Consider the following 18,125-nt stretch of genomic DNA (forward strand, 5'->3'; position numbering starts at 1 on the left):
GAGATTAATTATTTATTTCAGACTATGTATTAAATGGGCTTTTAAGATCTGATTTTAAAATATATATTATAATGTACTTAGATTGATCTTATTTTATATTTCTTTCCATTCTGTGATAGCTCTGTGGGGATATTTCAGTCCTATATATGCCTACTTAGAAGTACGTTCTCTTGAATTAAGTGGGATTTGTTCCCAGATATCTAGATGTAGGAATTACAGAGTATAACTGGTACACTAGGAGGTAGCCAATACGTTTTGATCATTTTATTTTTCACTGGATTTAATTTGTATTGAGATAAGGGGTATGTAGCTCTTGGATGAAGAATGCAGTCCAACCATGACTTCAGAGTTTGCAGATATTGTAGGTGGTGTTCAGTAGTCCACAACTGAACAATTACTGGCAATGTCAATTTTTTTTCCAGAGCACTGGAATGAATGCAGGTTTTTCAAGAAACGGTGGCTAGAATCCTGTAAGCTATGCTGCTGGCAGACATCAAATTGTGTTTGCAATCACCATAGGCATTCTCTTTTGCATGCTGAGCCACACAACTCATCACGCAGCAGCAAATACTGATGCTGAATTCCTCGGCTTCAGCTATTGACCACTAAGATTTAATACCAATTGCATTATGCTGGCATAAAAATGTAATAGGATTCCATCTGACACTTGTGGATACCACCTGCAATGTTTTTAGTGCCTTTTATTTTTCAGACACCAGAGATAATCATGTCAGGATTTTCCTCTGAACAAACCTTTCTGCAACAAAGGATAATGCTTTGCGAATGAGCCTTATAGAAGTCTGTATGAGTGGGGAAAATAAATTTGTTTGCAGCTTGGGAGTCGCTCTGCCAGTATTTTTCAGTTGCTCATATTATGCCAACACATTTGAAAAGCAAGAAAGAAAACTCTCAAAGTCAGTCAAGCACTGTGTCAGTGCACCATTTTTTTAGAAAAAATAGCTGAATAACTGGAAGCAAATAGAATGGCAGTCTACCATCACATACTTCAACAGTAATTGGGTGGGTTATGGAATCCTACCAAAGCACTTTTGAGGCCAACAGTGGCATTTCTGCTTTTCTCTGTCTTGTTACTCTATTACAGAGACTATACGGAATCACAAACTTCCTCTTAGTCTATCAGAAGTACTGCCCATTGCTAATTCTTGTCCAGTTTGGTCTTTTTACCCTTACGTACCCAAGAGTGAATACAAACATAATGGGGTGGGGCCCTCATCAACTGAATTTAGACACTGGCAAGGTGTGTTGAGCTTCATCCTCTGATTTTGCCCAGTATCTTAGTGGGAGTTCTTTACAATGCAGGAAATCAAGTGGAAATTCTTCTTCAAGCCTTGGAGAAATGGTGTCTGGCACATTTCGAGCGACGCCCACTTCTGCTGGTGAGTTTTCATCTCTCTTCAAGGAGATCCTTTCACTTTTAAAAAGTAATTTTTAAATGTGTGGTATAGCACACTGACCTTGCTACAAAACTCTGTTCATGCCAAGAGAGCTGCTATGGGCTTCTTGTAGAAAGAAGGAGGGGGACCTCAATACAGTAGACTGGATACCTGCAATTGTGAAGGATTGTTGAGTAGGTTATACTGTTCATATGCATAAATGCAATGATCTGCCTCTTGAAAATTATGTATCAGAATATAGCAGGAGTAAAGACTAATCTATTGTAATCTAGAAATTTAGGGATAGTGGTTTGTAGCAATGTGGATTTCATTTTTGGGGGGAGGGCACCATCCGAACACCTTATCCAATATGTTTTCTGGGTAAGTGATCCATGACAGCTAGCAAGACAAAAAGATCTTGGTACTAAGCTGGGTTGTCCTGACCTCACTGTAAATGATATTCATGGCCTATAAGCCCTCCATTCTAGTTGAGCCCAGTTGTCTTTCAGCACCGTTGTGAAAGTTTGTGAGCATGTGAACCTTTGACAACATTACTATTCTATTGCTTTTACTTCCTCTGTTTGTTTCAGCCTTTTAATAGGGGATTATGGGAGTGATACCTGTTTTGTAACCAATTTACATTTTTTAAAATTTCATTAATATGCCACCTTTCCCCCAGAAAATGCTTCTACTAACTTGTAAGAGTTCCCTAGACAGGCAAGCATAAAGGTGAATTTTGCTTCAGAGTACATAAGATGGCCCTGTTGTCCTTGAGATCTTTTGCTGGGGCTCATGGCTTGGAGTTGGCTGTTTTGTTTCAGTCTCGTTTTGATATGAATTTAATTCAAACCCCTAAACTTCTCATTGTGTGAGATGGGGGGAAAAACCCTTGAGATTTAAGAATCTGGCTATAGGAGTAACCAAATTTGTTCTGCTCATGAAAATGTTATCACAAGGTAGAAGGAAAATTTTACACATTTGGACTTTGAATTTTAAAAATCCCAGCTCACGAAGTAGTACGTTTCATTCAGCATGGGATCTGTTCTCTATTTCTTCTTCTTTATGCTGGGAACTGAACCTGTTGAATTTGTCCAATGCAGAGGAACTGTGTTATAATTGATTTTTTGATGAAAATTTATTGTAATTCATACATTTCTTTATATTTAGGGGGAACCTTGAAGTTCGTATTATTTTATTAATGAACAAGGCAAAATAGATTGATTGTCCCATCCCCCCATGACAGCTAATTATCTGCACATAGATCAAACATAGCTGGGGTGCCGCAGCTAACTTTTTTTTCTTTGTTTACACATGTACTATTTGTAATGCTTATACACCACCTAACTAGGAAATATCCTCACAGTGGCTTACAAATATTAATTACATTAGGACTACAACTGCAAGAGTCGTTCCTTCTTAAGTGCTCCCCCCACCCCCCAATTCCCTTAAACTTGATTGATTCATTTAGATGCTTCATGGAACATGCTGATAGCTAAGCATCTCTCAGTGAGCTGTGAGAAGCACCATAGCTGAGATAAGATGAACCGTTTGGTTCTAAATGGATGTTGTGCCTTTAGCAGTGTGTGTGAAGAACGAAAAGGCAGGAAACTTGACATGGTATGAACAACTGAAGGCAGTCATTGAAAGAACTTTAATCAGATGGCCACACTTAAATTGCCTAAATCTTCGGGTTTTTTTTTTAAAAAAAAACTCTGCTGGCTTCTGCCAGATTAAACATTGTGCATGCTTCATTTTCACTTGTATGACTGTTGTGTGGTTGTAAAACAAAGTAATATTTAATTATTTTGATCTTTCAGCAAAACAGAAACAGAAAGTGGTAAGTATACAGTCTTCACCTTCTACCCTCCTAGAAATTGTGTCCAAAGTCTGTTCAAGAGTAGACATTTATCAGACATCTTGTTCTTTTTCCAGACAGAACATGTGCCTCCCTATGATGTAGTTCCATCCATGAGGCCTGTAGTGTTGGTCGGCCCCTCACTTAAAGGCTATGAGGTGAGTATTCCTGTTAGTTCTCAAAACATCTGGACCCTTTGGGCAGGGGGCAACCGTTGTGAAAGGAATAGGAAGAGCCAGAGACTCTTGCAAGTTATCCATGCCCAGGCTCCGTGATTGGCCTAGTGGCTCCATTTATTTTTAAAAGAGTTTTGTTGAATTGCAACATGGCTGTTCCCTATTCTTTTTCCTCACATCCATTATTTTAGGATGAGATGCTGTGATGCTGGAGCAGGGCCATCTTTGTCAGGGTCAAACCAGATAATGTGTTTTATACATATTCAGAAATAGTCATCTGCTAAGTATTGAAAGACTTCTCTTTTTCAAACGATGACCTTTTCCTCATCTCTGTATCTTGTGTTTAGCTGTCCTTTGTGTTATGATTGGTCACTGGAAGGTAAACACATGCTTACTTTGCAAATCTGATTGCTGAGTCATACAGCGCTGAGGAAACACTGTGGCTGGAAGAGAAAAGGATTAATCACCATAAATATCCATTCCTCTTCAAGTCTAGTTTAACTCTTGTCCCTGAAGGAATGGAATATATGCCTAAGAATTACTGTACCTGAAGTTCTACAAAATTAATATTGGCCAGGTTTTCATTATCTGCAACTTCAATTTAGCACAATGTTTTCTTCAGTGATACGTTGTATCTTTTATATATCTTATGAATGTATAGCTTTTGAATGTATAGCTTATGAATGTATAGCTTTTTAGTTTTATCTTAATTTTTTAAAAGTCAAAAGAGGTGATCTTGGCACTAAGGTAAGTCTGAGGAGCTTAAATTTGTCAAGAAAATTGGAGGGGAAAAAGTATAAAGATGGTGTTGAAGAGGCGTGATGGCATCTCTTGTCTTCTGCTTATTTCTTATGTGCAGCAATGATATTTATAAGTGGACCTGTCTAAGAAACGTGTAGGAAGAAAAACACTTTATCTCAAATTGAATGGAATCATTGGATCCAGTGGTATCATTCAGTTAGAAGGGAAATGAAATATCCTCCACATTACAGCCCCCTGTACCCCAAAACCTGCTTTGTAGGGCTTGGAAACCTCTTGAGGTGGTTTTAAGGTGGCTGTAAGGGCTGTGTGGGGAAAGGGAGAAGCTCCATCATGCTTGTGCTGCAGTGCCAGCATGATGATGGATTTGGAGTTTATAGCATGGTAATGGACAGAATATTCTTATAACCCACAGCACCAGTGCTTCCAGGACAGTTTACATTTTCAAAATAACATCCAATTATTCAATTTTTAAAAACAGAGAATGAACCTGCCATGTAATCTCATTTCAGTTCATGGCTTAATCCGCCCCCATAACGGCAGTGTGAGGATAAAATCTAATGCCTCAGGTGTGCTTTGATGAGGGAAAGACACAACAATAGGTGTCTATGCAAACCATTATTCATTTAGATAATTTCTAGAACATGCTCTATAGGACTTGCTAAGAAGTATATCATCAAGCCATAGAAATTAATTAAACATTAGGAAAATTCAAGCAAACAAATGCACCTCCATTTAAAGCAGAACCCAGTGCCTGAAGCATCCCAGTGAGAACGACAGTGTTTCTTGATATCCTAAAGTGAGTGAGACCAAGCTGTGATCTCTTCAAATGTCCTCAACAATTATGATTTAAAAATCTTACAGAAGATGCATGATTTTAAGATTTCATCCAATATTTTTCTCACCCCATCCTGCGCTTTAACTCTAAATTGGACACCACGGGAGATGGGCAGTATAATCCCTCCTGCATTTCTTAATTTCCAGCAGACGTTGGATCAGGTTAGAAATGAAACAGAGTACTCTGGAAGTAGCTCAGCATCTATTGAGAGCATTCTTGTCCAACCTATGAGACAAGGAGAATCTGGGCCATTTTGTGTCCTCCCATTTGGAAGGGCTGGGCTGAGTCGGGGAATTTGCAACATGTGTTGTTCCACCTGCATAGCTGGGGAAACTGGGTTTGTCAGCTGAGTGAGATCTAATTGATAAGATACATCCACAGTTAGAAATGTAGATGGCATTGGTTGCTTGCAATGCCCTTACTTTCTGCTTCTTTTCTTACCTTGGGCTTCTTTCTTTCTGTTGTCAATTTTCTTTCCTCCATCTTCCTCAACACTGCAAGGTGACAGACATGATGCAGAAAGCCCTGTTTGACTTCCTGAAGCACAGGTTTGATGGGAGGTGAGGAATAAGGTTCTTTTTCGTGTTTCTTCCTCCTCCAACCACTATTAGCATTCTACCTGGAAATTTTGTCTGGATGGCTTCCAGTGCTTGTTTCAGTCAATGGTGGACAGAAGATAGAGACCTCCTGGTAGATCTCTGCTTGGTTAGCGGTGGATCACCGAGACTTTCCAACTCCCACTTGTCTCACAAGAGTTAAAAAGCTCTCACTGCTGCCACCAACAAATTCATTTGCTTAAAAATAAACTGTAAGGAAACTACAAGTGGATTTTGAGTGCATGTATAAAGACCTCTGACTGATTCTTGTACTGATCACAGGTTCTTGGGTTCAATACATGATTCTTAATTCTCTGTGTATATCCACATGCCTAAGCCTCTGTTTTTAAAATAGCTCTCACTGAGAATGTATTTGAGAATGGAAGTAGATTCTGCAAGCCAAAACTCTACCTGCATTTGATATGGTGGTAAATTTGAAGGTACTGGAATTCATTCTGACAGCCCCCAAGACTGCTGTAGTAAAAACTGTGGTTAGAAACTTGGTCATAAAACACAGACATTCCAACTCGAACAATATGCCATCCATAAAATTTCACCATTAGGTTTATGGAGCATGATTGCCATGTGTACTTTTTGTCAGACATGCTTCCTGCTTTTTATTATTTTACTCAAATATTTCTCTTCTCTAGGTACTCACTTTAGAGAGGCAGTGTGAGGTAGTAGCTAGGGAGAATGGAAATGGTGAAACCTATTTTAAAATATATCACGTATCTTGAAAGTCTCTTTAGGGTACCTACAAGTTGGATACAACTTGATGGCACATCACACAAACAAGGATATTCATTTCCCCCAGATCACTCACTGCTCCAGCTATCTAGATAGTTAATGCCAGTATAATTTAGTTCTGCAAAGAGCAGGAGGTCGTTCCCTCTGGAGGAAAAACACAGCTATGTGTTAATGTACCATATGTACCCGTTCAGTGAACTAGAACACATAGCTGTGGGGGCTGGAATTTTGATTTCCTGTGTCCTGGCAGAAGAGCCAACCTGTATGGCCTTGGGCAAACTATATGGAGAATTTTTTACCTCCTTCTGAAGCTACTAACGTATGAGGCTTAGTGTTGGTAATCTGATAGTTATCAGTAAAGCTGTTGCTGTTACTGCCAAGGAAATGTTGAAATCCTAATGGTTCAGTTATACCTCTTGCATTATATATATCGGACAGGAATATTCAAAAGGTCAAGTTTGATACGTCATTTATGAGCATTTTCATGGCTCTTATTGACTTGTAAATATGGGCCAGTGCACTGGCAGATATTGAGGACAGAGGACAGTGCTCAGAGGATACTGACTGAGACAGTGTAAGAAAAATGTTTGGTGGGCAGTGGAGACAACAGCTGAAGAATAAGTGCCTAAGAGTTTTCATACATCTGGCTTGGACACTGAAGGTAGAAGCTGCAACAGACGAACAGGAGAAGTTTCTGGAAGTGGTTTCCCAAGACAGCTTCTGGCTAAAGTGATAGCAAGAAGATAGTTGCCATCAAGAAACTGGAAGATTGATAGAAGGCAACTCTGACATCTTCTTGGCCATATCCTGTTCCTTGGTAACTTACTAGAAGAAAGACTTCAGGAGAAGCTTAAGTAAGCTTGCTAGGGAAAGAGCATCAGTCTCAAAAGCTAAAGATGTATCCTTCCAGAGCAGCCTGAGGATGGAGGGAGAATGCCAGGTGTATCAGAGAGATTAGATAAATAAAACAAATATGCCTTTCCTCTGTATCATTCTAGGAGAGCTAATTGGAGTGGAGTTAGGGAGAGGGTAACTTTCAGGGAGATTTTGTCTAGGAACTGCTTTTCTGTTCCCATATATATGAAGGAATAAGAACGTAGTATAGTGAAAAGCTGAGAGATTCTTGAAGAAAACTGTTGAAGGAATACCCAAGAGTTCAACAGTTCTAATTCTTAAGATGCTTCCTTGAAGATGGGAAATGCTAATTTTGTTTTGCATTTTTTAAATGTAACTTGCATCCTGCTGTGCAAGAAGTTACTGACTGACAGATTGACTGACTTACTTACTTACTCTGAGTTCATGGTAGCTTCATCCTGTGAATTTTTGTTCTTTATCAAGTTTAGGCATTATTTTACTTTGTGAAATGATACGATTTATTGTAAACCATTCATTTCAATGTTGTTCTTACATGCTGTCAAGTTGCTTGTAACTTAATGGCAACCCTATCATGTCCTGTCTTCCATAATGTCCTTTCCCACGTTGTGTCCAAAGTATGACAGTTTCGTCACTTTTGCTTCCAGAGAAATTTCAGTATTACACCATAGGATATTTTCCTTTCCTTTGCACAAATGCTGCCATCGGTGATGGGTGGGCAGTGTCCTTCTGGGGAGACAGAGCTAAGCTCTAAGCTAAAACCACTCTCTCTGTCCCTGATACTCATGTAGCTCTGTATGCGTACAGGCAAATGCCTGAATAGTGATGAGAGAGAAATAAAACATCCTCACAGTCTGTGGCTTTACAAAATGGCTTTAAAAGGAAATATGTCAGCTGAACCAGAAATACAAACAAGATGTGATGGTTTCTTTTAAGAGCTGGGAGAAACTGCCAACATTTCCTTTAGCCTGAAACAAACTTGGAACTGTCTGTGGTACATCTTAATCCTTAAGCACAGGTATTTTATTTATTTGAGGTTGCTGGTAGAGAATCCTTGGGTTTAAGAGAGATTGCGAAGACTTTTTTTCGATGAAGATTTAAGGAAAGGAAGGCACCTTCAGATTGCTTTGGCAGTGTCTAAAGTGAAAGACACTTTCACAAAGTATTTCAGTTGCCACTTGGAATAAGCAATAATAGTGAAATGTAGTGTTTGCCACACTGTACCCTGCTTCATGTGTTGTTTGTGTGAAGACGAAGACATGTTGAGACAGACTGCAGAACCATGCTTCAAGACCTGCTTCTAAAACACATGACTCCTCCCAGGTGTGCCATTCATACGTACAGACCGATATAGGTGCAACCTTACCTATGTCCTGGAAAAATAGAGAGCTACACACATAGACTTCCCGAGCTGAGACTCAACAGAACATCATTTATTTAGAGCTGCTGCATCTGAAGTCAAAATAGCCATGATATAAAAACCTCCAGTAAGAAAAGGGAAAAATACGAGAACTGTGTGTTACAAATGAGGACTGAAAATAACCAATAAGGGGGGAAAAAGACAATTGTACATTACTGTCTTCTGTACATGTACAGAAGTGTCCCTTGCCACTTTTCTGCAATTTGTGGCCAGAGTCCAATGGTATATTTTGATATCCAGTGCCATGTGAAATTGGGGCTTTTATCTAGAGTTGTTATCAGAATTGTTCAACCCTCGTTGCAAATCAGGTTTATTGTCAAAATATACAGACTTTCAGCTGTTTGTAGTGAACGGATCAAAGCAAAGCAATTGAAAGAGCTCAATACAACAAATGCTTCAAATGGTTTCCACAAATTCAACTAAAAATGCAACTTTCAATGAATTCTGCAGTCTCAAAATTATTCAACTCCTTCATGGCAAGCATCTTTAGTAGAGCACCCTTTTGCTGTTATGAGCTGTTAAAAAATGAGATGCATAGCCAGACACCAGCTTCTGGCAGCGTTCCTGAGGAATCTTAGCCCATTCCTCATGATCAATGGCCTCCAGTTCAGTAATATTCTTGGGTTTGTGTGCTTCAACTGCCTTCTTCAAATCCCACTGGAGATTTTCTATGGGTTTCAAGTCAGGTGACTGTGGTGGCCACTGTAGAATCTTCCAGGACTTCTTCTGCAACCGAGCCTTGGTGGAATTTGAGGAATGTTTGCGATCATTGTCCTGTTGGAAGTTCCAATGACGCCCAAGCTTCAGCTTCCTCACAGAAAGCATGACGTTTTCTCCTAGGATTTCCTCATACTTCAGTGAATTCTTCTTGCCTTCCACACACTGCTTCATTCTCCTTCCTGCAGACATATTGCTGGTTTTGGTTCAGTGCTCCACAGAACGGTATCCCAAAACGTCTGTGGCTTATTTATGTGATTTTGAGCATATTGAAGCCGACTTTTGTTGTGCTCTTGAGACAGTAGTGATATAAGTCTTGGAATTCTGGCATGGAAGCCTTTTGCATTTTGGCATGTGCTTTACTGTGCAGACTGAAACCTCAATGCCTGTTGCTACCAAGTCTTGCTGCAGGGCTTTTGCAGTCAATCAAGGGTTTTTCCTCAACCTGCCATCTCAGATTTCTGACTGCAGCCATTGATAGCTTCCTTTCTCTGCCCTATCCAGGTAGTGTAACCACTGTTTCTTTGAACTTGTGAACTATGCTTCCAACGGTGTTTCTAGGAACATCAGTATATTTGCTATCATTTTGTATCCTGTTCCTTGATTGTAAAAGACGACGATCTCTTCTCTTAACTATTTGTACCATTCTTTTGACATGGCCATATTTCTAACATGCAGTCAAACATGACACTCGCCAAACCCCTAACTAACCAGTTCAGGTATTTCATGTGTTCCAGCTCAAGCACACCTGGTGCAACTAAAGAAGCCCTTGATTTGTTGCATCAGGTGTGCTTGAGGCAACACCTATTTTGCATATTTGTGCTGTTGTGAGGGATTATGTTCAGAGGGCTGAATAATTTTGGGATTGCAGAATTCAATAAAAGTTGAATTTTCAGTTGAATTTTGGGAAACCACTTGAAGCATTTTTTTGTGTTGAGTTATTTCAATTGCTTTTGTTTGATTTATTCATTGCAAACAGCTGAAAGTCTGTAAATTTTGATAATAAATCTGATTTGCAATGGAGGTTGAATAATTTTGATTACAACTGGTACGTTGCAGTCTTTGGTACAAAAAGAGAGAATACAGTATAACACCCTGTTATAGAGGGGTTTCCAGGGCTCGAGAAGAGGATTTCTGGGTGCAGGAGCAGGAGATGGTAGCCAGTTTCAGCAGAAGTGGGTAGAATCCAGGAGAAGCGCCTCTGGATTCTGAGCTAAGATGCTGAAAAGTATTTTTATTTATTTATTTATTTATTTATTTAATTATTTAATTATTTAATTATTTATTTAATTATTTAATTATTCATTCATTCATTCATTCAATTTATTTATTTAATTTATTTAATTTATTTATTTAATTTATATGCCACCAACACTACCCAAAGGTCTCTTCCAATAGATTGCCCCAGTTAGTGGGTTCTCAGTGGGTTAAGGAGATGTAGAAGCTGATCTTATCAGTAACCCTAACCACTGTCCTAAACCCTATGTTCAGAGATGTTCCTGATTTCCCTTGCTCAAGGAAAGGAGAAACAGATCTAAGATCTGATCAGAGTAAGGAGAAGTATAACTTAATCGTATTGTGTTATTGAGATTTTCCTCTCTGGGCAGCTAAGGTGACGTGAGCAAGCCCTTCAGAGGTGATTTATATAGTTAGGTGGGTACATTCGGGATGTTGTTGGATGAAGCCTTTCTGTAGTTAAATGTGTCATCCCTTTGAGCTGTCTTATCAGTCCCATTTCTCATTGGCACCTCTCCTCTCCACTTTCCAGAAGTTCTGAACAATCTGATTTCCTTGCAGCTTGTTGCATCACTTTCAATACAAACATTTATGTTAAATGTGGAACATAGAGCAGGTGTTCTGTCACTGTGGCTGTCAGATGTCTTTCAGTGTGGCATATGACTATGGTAATGGAACGTCATTGTTTTTCTAGAGAAAACCATGGCAACTGTCAGTGGCAAGCCAAGAGTTGCTATGAATAAACTCTTTTGTGGAGGGTATTTTTGTATCATACATGGAAGATACTGAGGAGCGTCACAACCAACACATGCCACCTATGTCTGTTTGGCATAGAAGAAGGAGTGAAAAAATCCTCCTCAGTGGGTCTGGGTTCAACTTTCTCCTCTATAATTTAGCGCTTCTGCCAAACCAAGGACCCTCACCCACTGTACATTGATTCAAAGATTCCCCCCACAGAAGGAGCAGTAGACTGTTTTTGTTTCATTTTGTTCTGCAAGATCCCTGCAGCTTGGAACATGGTGACTTACCATTCCCTTCCCACCAGGCTGGCAGGGGAGCAGTGGCTTGCACGTTATCTTCTGGAAAGAAAAATGGCGGTTCAGCTAACTCCAGAAATCTTCAGTTGATGTGCTGGAAAAACGAGGGTGCAGAACTTTGAAACACCACAATTCTGACATTGTGAGGCAACTATGAATCCACTTAAAACATCTTGACCAATTTGGCACACAAGGGGAAGCTTTGTACATAACGCTAAGCAATTCACAAGAAACTTAATGCTTGTTGCCATCTTCCTGTGCAAAAAAGAGATAGGTAGCTCTTTAGAGAGAGGCATCCTTTTGCATGGTGGGAACACCAGGAAGCATTTGATGGTGGTGACTCAAAGGTCCTTGTAGCACTGTCCTTGCCCATTTGAGTGGTCTGCTATAACAGAGAATATGCAAAGCTGCTGATCTGATGTCACTGTGTTACCCTGCAGATTACATCAATATTTGTATAATGGCATCTCTCAAGCCTAGATATTTTAGATGGTTCTCAATAATATTTCAGATGGCTCTTATTTTAGTAGAACATGCATCCAAGTAATCAACAAACAATGATAATGACATGTTGCAGATCTTGTCTGCCTGCACCACAGATCAGGCAGACAAGGTTTTTTTTTATTATTGATTTCTTTATGATTTTAATGGAGTTGGACTTCCATTAATATCTCTTTTAATTGAAACTATAAATTGCCATTTCCCTGAACTTACCTGTTTTGGTAATGCATGAATTCATTAATAAACTACTGTGTCTCCTTTAAAAAGCTAATGTTGTAAATGGCAATACCCCAATATTTTCCTTTATATGTTTTTGCATGAAAATCTTCAAAGAAATCGTTTTACTCTGTCCTATGGTTTTTTTCTTTATAGGATATCAATAACTAGAGTGACAGCTGACATTTCTCTTGCTAAGAGGTCTGTTCTCAATAATCCAAGCAAGAGGGCAATAATTGAGCGGTCTAATACCAGGTCCAGTTTAGGTAAGATATTATTCACTTACATACTTCTTGAGTCTTTCTTCCTTCATGGGGCATACATGGAGTTTACTGGAATCTCCCATCCAGAAATCAACCCAACCTGAACATGCTTTGTTTTTTGCAGATGGGTGCATCATATACCCTAAGTGCATAGATAATTAAGGCTTCATGCTGATGGCTTGTATCTTTGGGTCAGCAGTGTCACAAAAGCATGGGTTTGTCCTACTTAATTCCTTATCTTCAGCTCTTAGCCTTTGTTCTGCCTTACTGTTTTCCAGTTGTATCTCACCCAATTGTTTCCAAATTGTTTCCTGCTCTCTCTTCTCCTTCTGTTGAATGAAACAACTTTTGATTGATTCCATCAAGAATTTCTTGATGTACAGCCCCCTTTCCCTTTTTGTTCTCAGTGCAACTTTGTGTTGCTAGCAATCAGGTACCAGGACAGTGAGAGGAGTTGTCTCTGTGATGAAGGGTCTTCTTCTCAGTGGAAGTGCATGAAGAAGTTGATGGTTGAACAGAGAGTGTACTATGAAGCCCACATACCCCACATCCCAATAAACCAAACTCTGTAGGACAAATTCTTGCTGCTTTTAAAGAATGCCATGAAACTTCTTTGCTTTTACCACAGGATAAAAGAAGAGGTTTTTTTCCCTGAAGAGTTATGCATGGGGTTGACAACATTATTGATGACTCGTATTAACAAACACAATTGAATATTTACGGGCCAAAACCCTATTGCTTAACATAGCGAATCACACTAGAGTAGGTCTGTTGAAGTGATGGGGATTTACAACATTAACTCCTCCATAAATTCCATTAGTTCTAATGTAACTGTGACTTACTGTGCTAAAGTAAGTTACAATTAGAGTTGGCCCATTTGCAGCAATTGACTGTACAGAAGAGTCAAGTCACAAAATCCTCACTGATTTAATGGGCCTACTCTAGTGTGATTTACTACACAAAACAACAGGGATTTGGGGCATTGTGTAAGTGTTAGTAAGTAGTTAGATGAGACGAGTCAGAAACTCTTTTCGTTCTAAGAATCTTATTCCAAGATCCTTTCTCAGAATGAGAATCAATGTGAGAAGTTGCATTACATGTGAAACATTTGTGGGGCCTTGATTTGTAAGAGGCTACAAGATTTGAACTGAGAGTGCAGTTATGTTGATGTTCTGATTATGATTCTTTCATTTTCTGTTTTGCAGCGGAAGTGCAGAGTGAAATAGAACGAATTTTTGAATTGGCACGATCTTTGCAGTTGGTTGTTCTAGATGCAGATACAATCAATCACCCAGCACAACTTATTAAAACGTCCTTAGCTCCAATTATTGTCCATGTCAAAGTATCATCTCCAAAGGTACAGATCTTGCTCAGCGATACTCTTTGTGTATAATGTGCACTTGCTCAGCAATGCTTAGCCAAGAAGCAGAAACATTTCTTATCAGTAAAAATCTCTGTGTGCTACAAAGATAGCTGGTTGCTATCTTGACCTTGAATGAAGCACAATGATGTCAGTGTTAAAGAGTGTCCATACTTTCCTCTTCTAAGCTTTTAGACATGGAAAGTTGAAAGCCATGGCTTGCTCGAGCTCTTCCCATTTATTGTGGGTACTTTCCTCTCCCCTGGAATAGCCCTGTGCCATTTTTCTGGTTAACGTCCCTACAGTTACACAAGGGGTTCACACCTTCCCATCATGTTCACACTTGATTCTTTGCTGGTACAGCCACGACTGAGCTGACATTTCCTAGATCTCATTTTATTTTGCTTCTGAACTACGTGGGGCTGCCTTTGAGGCTGCTGCGGAAACTTCAGGTGGTGCAGAATGCGGCGGCTAGACTACTTAGTGGAGTGAAAAAATACCAGCACATTTCTCCCACTCTGGCCGCATTGCATTGGCTGCCCATCAGGTTCCGCATCGACTTCAAAGTGTTGATGCTTACATTCAAAGCCCTAAACGGTTTAGGGCCTTGATACTTGGCGGAATGCCTACTCCCACCAAGATCTACCTGTGTCACTCGTGCGAGCCAGGAGGTGAGGCTGAGGAGCCTGACGCCGAGGGAGGCCTGGAAGGAGAAGACAAGAAATCAGGCCTTCTCGGCGGTGGCTCCTCGCCTCTGGAACAACCTACCTCCTGAGATCCGTGTGGCTCCCTCGCTGGGTATCTTTAAAAATCAACTTAAAACATGGATGTTTCGGCAGGCCTTCCCTCCAGTCAATCCCTGATACCCTCTTTCTCCCTTCTATTTGTCTATTTCTTTGTAAAATAGTTTTATATTTATTTACTGTTCTATTTTATGCTGTTAGCCGCCTAGAGTGGTCTTAACCGACCAGATAGGAGGGATATTAAATAAATAAACAAATAAACAAATAAACAAATAAATAAATAAATAAAAATTGAAAACAGTGGCAGCAGATAGCAATGCAGCTTAGCCGCCTGCTAGTAAAATAAGGAGAAGTTATTTTGGGATCAGGAACAGAGACAGCAAACGTCTCTGGGAGACGTTTTTATGGGAGGAGTACAGCTCCCAGGATACCCAGCCAGCAGGGTGAGCTGCCAAGCTGGCTGGGGTATTCTGGGACATTTTTAAAAAGAGAGAGAGAAATCCAATCAGGACCAATGTAGGTTCTCATCAGAGGGTGATAAAAGTAGCAAAAGGAAGTGGTACTTCTACAAGATGTTGAACTGAACTTTGGCTTTTTATCAAGATGGTTCTTAGTCCCATGTGCTAAACCAGAAGTCACGTAAAGAGGCATATACTTGGTTGATTAGGAAAAGTCACTTTTAGATGATCAGTTCGGATTAGAGAGGCAACCAAGGGAGGGAAGGCATTATTCCCTTCACTTCCTGATTCCAGATTTTTCCCAAATGGGACTTTGGAGTGGAACCATCCTATTCAGTAAGCACTTTTGTACTTACTGAAGCTGGTAAATTTCCACCTTTTGCCTTTGGACTTTAGGTGGGTGGCTGTTGTAAAAAGAGCCTTTTCTATCGCCACACCCCAGTTGCGAACCTTCCTCCAAAAATGTGTGCTTGGTGTTTTCTTTTAATGAGTAGATGGAGTTGCCTGCCTTTTATTCAATCCCTTTTGGTCAGATGTTCTCTTTTCCATTCAGTGACTGTCCTAGAGTGTCGCTGGCCAAATCAGATGGATAAACGTATTTTACTTTGGTGTGCTGTCTGGCACCTGGGATACTTCTCTTGCCAAAATGTTCATTGTCTACTCGTAAACGTGGGCACACTTCCAGACAAGACTCTGCCACAAGCTATTGCAGAGATAATGTAAGGATGCTTGAGATCACAGCCTCTAGAGGGCTGAGATCACCTGTCGGGGATGTGTACCATCAATTTGCAGACTCTTGTCTCCGGTTTTTCTGCACTATCCATGAAGGGGTTGCGCTCAGCCCGATGAAGTGGAGCTTCTCCACAGAAGCTCGCAATATGTTTGATATTCTAGTGGTCCAATAAAAAGGTATCACCCACTTTTGCATTTGGTACTGAAATGTTTACCTTAACCTCTAATGAACACAGTAGTGCTGAAAATGTAACTTCAGGAGGCTATCAAGGGTTGGGTTGAGAGTCAGACTCATCCTCTGTCCACAGCAGCCTTTCAAGCCCCCTGGAAATGGGTGTTGGGAGATTCTGCTGAATGGGATGAGTTGTGATGTGGTGTGTGTGTGTGTGTGTGTGTGTGTGTGTGGTTGGTGTGTGTGTGTGTGTGTGTAGATTTCCTGAAAATTAGGGGGGGGCAACTTATGTAAGCAGAGTCTTATTGGAAGAAGGAAGATCCTGGATGTGACCCGTATGTAATAGATAGATAACTGACCCATAAACAATCTGTATCATGATATATAGCCACTTCCGTGATGCCATCCAGAACATGAATTTAATTTAATATATAGTGACATAACTCAAAAAAGCTACTTGCATTTCATGCCAGATGCGAGTAATCTTACCACAACCTTACTTTCTTCTTTAGGTCTTGCAGCGACTGATCAAATCGAGAGGAAAGTCACAAAGCAAACACTTAAATGTCCAGTTGGTTGCAGCGGATAAACTTGCACAATGTCCACCGGTATGTACAGGACTAGGGATGGTGTTTATTCTGTGCACGGGGTATGTGTGTATGATGTGAGTTTACATACTAGCAGAAGTGGCTGGGTTGGTATGTCAGGCCCACCCTTACTGACCCGAGCTATAATTGCAGTTGATCAAACCCTGAAATGTGTCAAAAACTAGCTTGCAGGTCTTGCCGAGAGATGTACTCATCTTTCCACCCCCTCCTGATAGTCACGGTGACAGAGGCTGAAGATGTGTAAAGTTACAGTTTCAACAAGTCTAGTGTTTCCTTCTCCATCATCCCATTTCTTTTTCACCCACTGCTCCAGAGAAATGTGCAGTGGGAGAACAGAAACTCTCTCAAGCAGTGAGGTATAATGTATTACATTTCTGCCAGTGAATAATTTTCCATAGATCTGTCCTGGTTGTTGCAAAAGGAAAGTAAAATGTAATGCCATCCATTCAGATAATACTCTTAAATAACTATAACAAAGCCAGAAACATTCATTTTGTGTCCTGTCCTTGTATAATGCTATATACTAACACAATCCAGCTGCAGTCAAAGTGTGTGAATTAAATTGTGAAATATTTCCCTGCTTATTTTCATATAAACAAACGTTTTTTTTAAAAAAAATTGTAAGCATTTTCTAGAGTTTAATCGCAGCTTGGACTATTCTGATTTAATCGCAGCTTGGACCATTCTGATTGATACAGTGGAGAGAGAGAAAGAGCAAATGGATGGGAGCCACATATCTGTGGGCTCTACTCCGTCTGTGAGCTGCTGCTTTGTCTTGGGGTACTGGAAAGGCTGAAGCAAGGGGAAGCAATTGCATTTACATGAACTATTACATATGCTCAGTTTTTCAGAATCATCCATACTCATAGTAATCTTGTGAAAGCGGCATTTTTGCAGGTTCTGTTCTGGAACTAGCCCTGAAAGAAGGAGAAAGGGGGAATTGATTGAATCATCCTCTTTTGTCACTTTCCTCTTTTTTTCCCTTCCCATGGTGAGAGACAAAGTACAGATGGGGTATGATTTTAGGACTCCTGACTAGAAGGGCCAACGCCCAACATTACAAGAGGGTGTTCTTAGAATTTTGAATGCCTCTGGCGTTGGAGCGCTCACCACCTCCCAGGGTGATTGGTTCCATTGTCCTACTGCTCTAACAGTTGGGAAGTTTTTCTTGATATGTCTGATATTCTTCGTCATCTGGGCTACTCACAATAACCTTCATATGGTTTAAAAAGAGCCTGCCTTGATATTATAGAGCCTGGCATGAGTTACTGGAATTGAAAAGAGCTGCATATTTGCAAAATGGTATGATCCTAGGAAGCTGCCATCTCCCAAGTCAGACCGCTTGTCCATTTAGACCAGTATTCTCAGTTCTGAGCAGCAGCAGCTGTCCTAGAATTCTTTCCTAGGCTCCCTTGGAGATCCCA

General features: G+C 40.2%; 1 protein-coding gene and 1 long non-coding RNA gene across 7 annotated transcripts in view; one reads left to right on the top strand and one right to left on the bottom strand.

Annotated features, from left to right (window-relative positions):
- The window catches only part of CACNB4 (calcium voltage-gated channel auxiliary subunit beta 4), a 222,144-nt gene that overhangs the window by 178,385 nt on the left and 25,634 nt on the right, over window positions 1-18,125 (top strand). For all 6 annotated transcript variants that reach the window (XR_012081870.2, XR_013536865.1, XM_072983195.2 and 3 more), the window contains 7 exons: window positions 1,321-1,397; window positions 3,212-3,231; window positions 3,327-3,407; window positions 5,524-5,582; window positions 12,522-12,631; window positions 13,834-13,985; window positions 16,606-16,701. Coding sequence is in view for 4 of the 6 variants with exons in the window: in XM_072983195.2 (XP_072839296.1) it covers window positions 1,321-1,397; window positions 3,212-3,231; window positions 3,327-3,407; window positions 5,524-5,582; window positions 12,522-12,631; window positions 13,834-13,985; window positions 16,606-16,701 (595 nt within the window). In the remaining 2 variants the exon portion in view is untranslated. The remainder of the gene's footprint in view (window positions 1-1,320; window positions 1,398-3,211; window positions 3,232-3,326; window positions 3,408-5,523; window positions 5,583-12,521; window positions 12,632-13,833; window positions 13,986-16,605; window positions 16,702-18,125) is intronic.
- LOC110080838 (uncharacterized) overlaps window positions 92-18,125 on the bottom strand; it is a 32,056-nt gene continuing 14,022 nt past the window's right edge. Inside the window, exon 5 of the long non-coding RNA XR_013536866.1 lies at window positions 92-17,618. This is a non-coding gene — a long non-coding RNA (uncharacterized LOC110080838). The remainder of the gene's footprint in view (window positions 17,619-18,125) is intronic.

This window comes from Pogona vitticeps, chromosome 1 (genome assembly GCF_051106095.1).
Source record: "Pogona vitticeps strain Pit_001003342236 chromosome 1, PviZW2.1, whole genome shotgun sequence".
Lineage (NCBI taxonomy): Eukaryota > Metazoa > Chordata > Lepidosauria > Squamata > Agamidae > Pogona > Pogona vitticeps.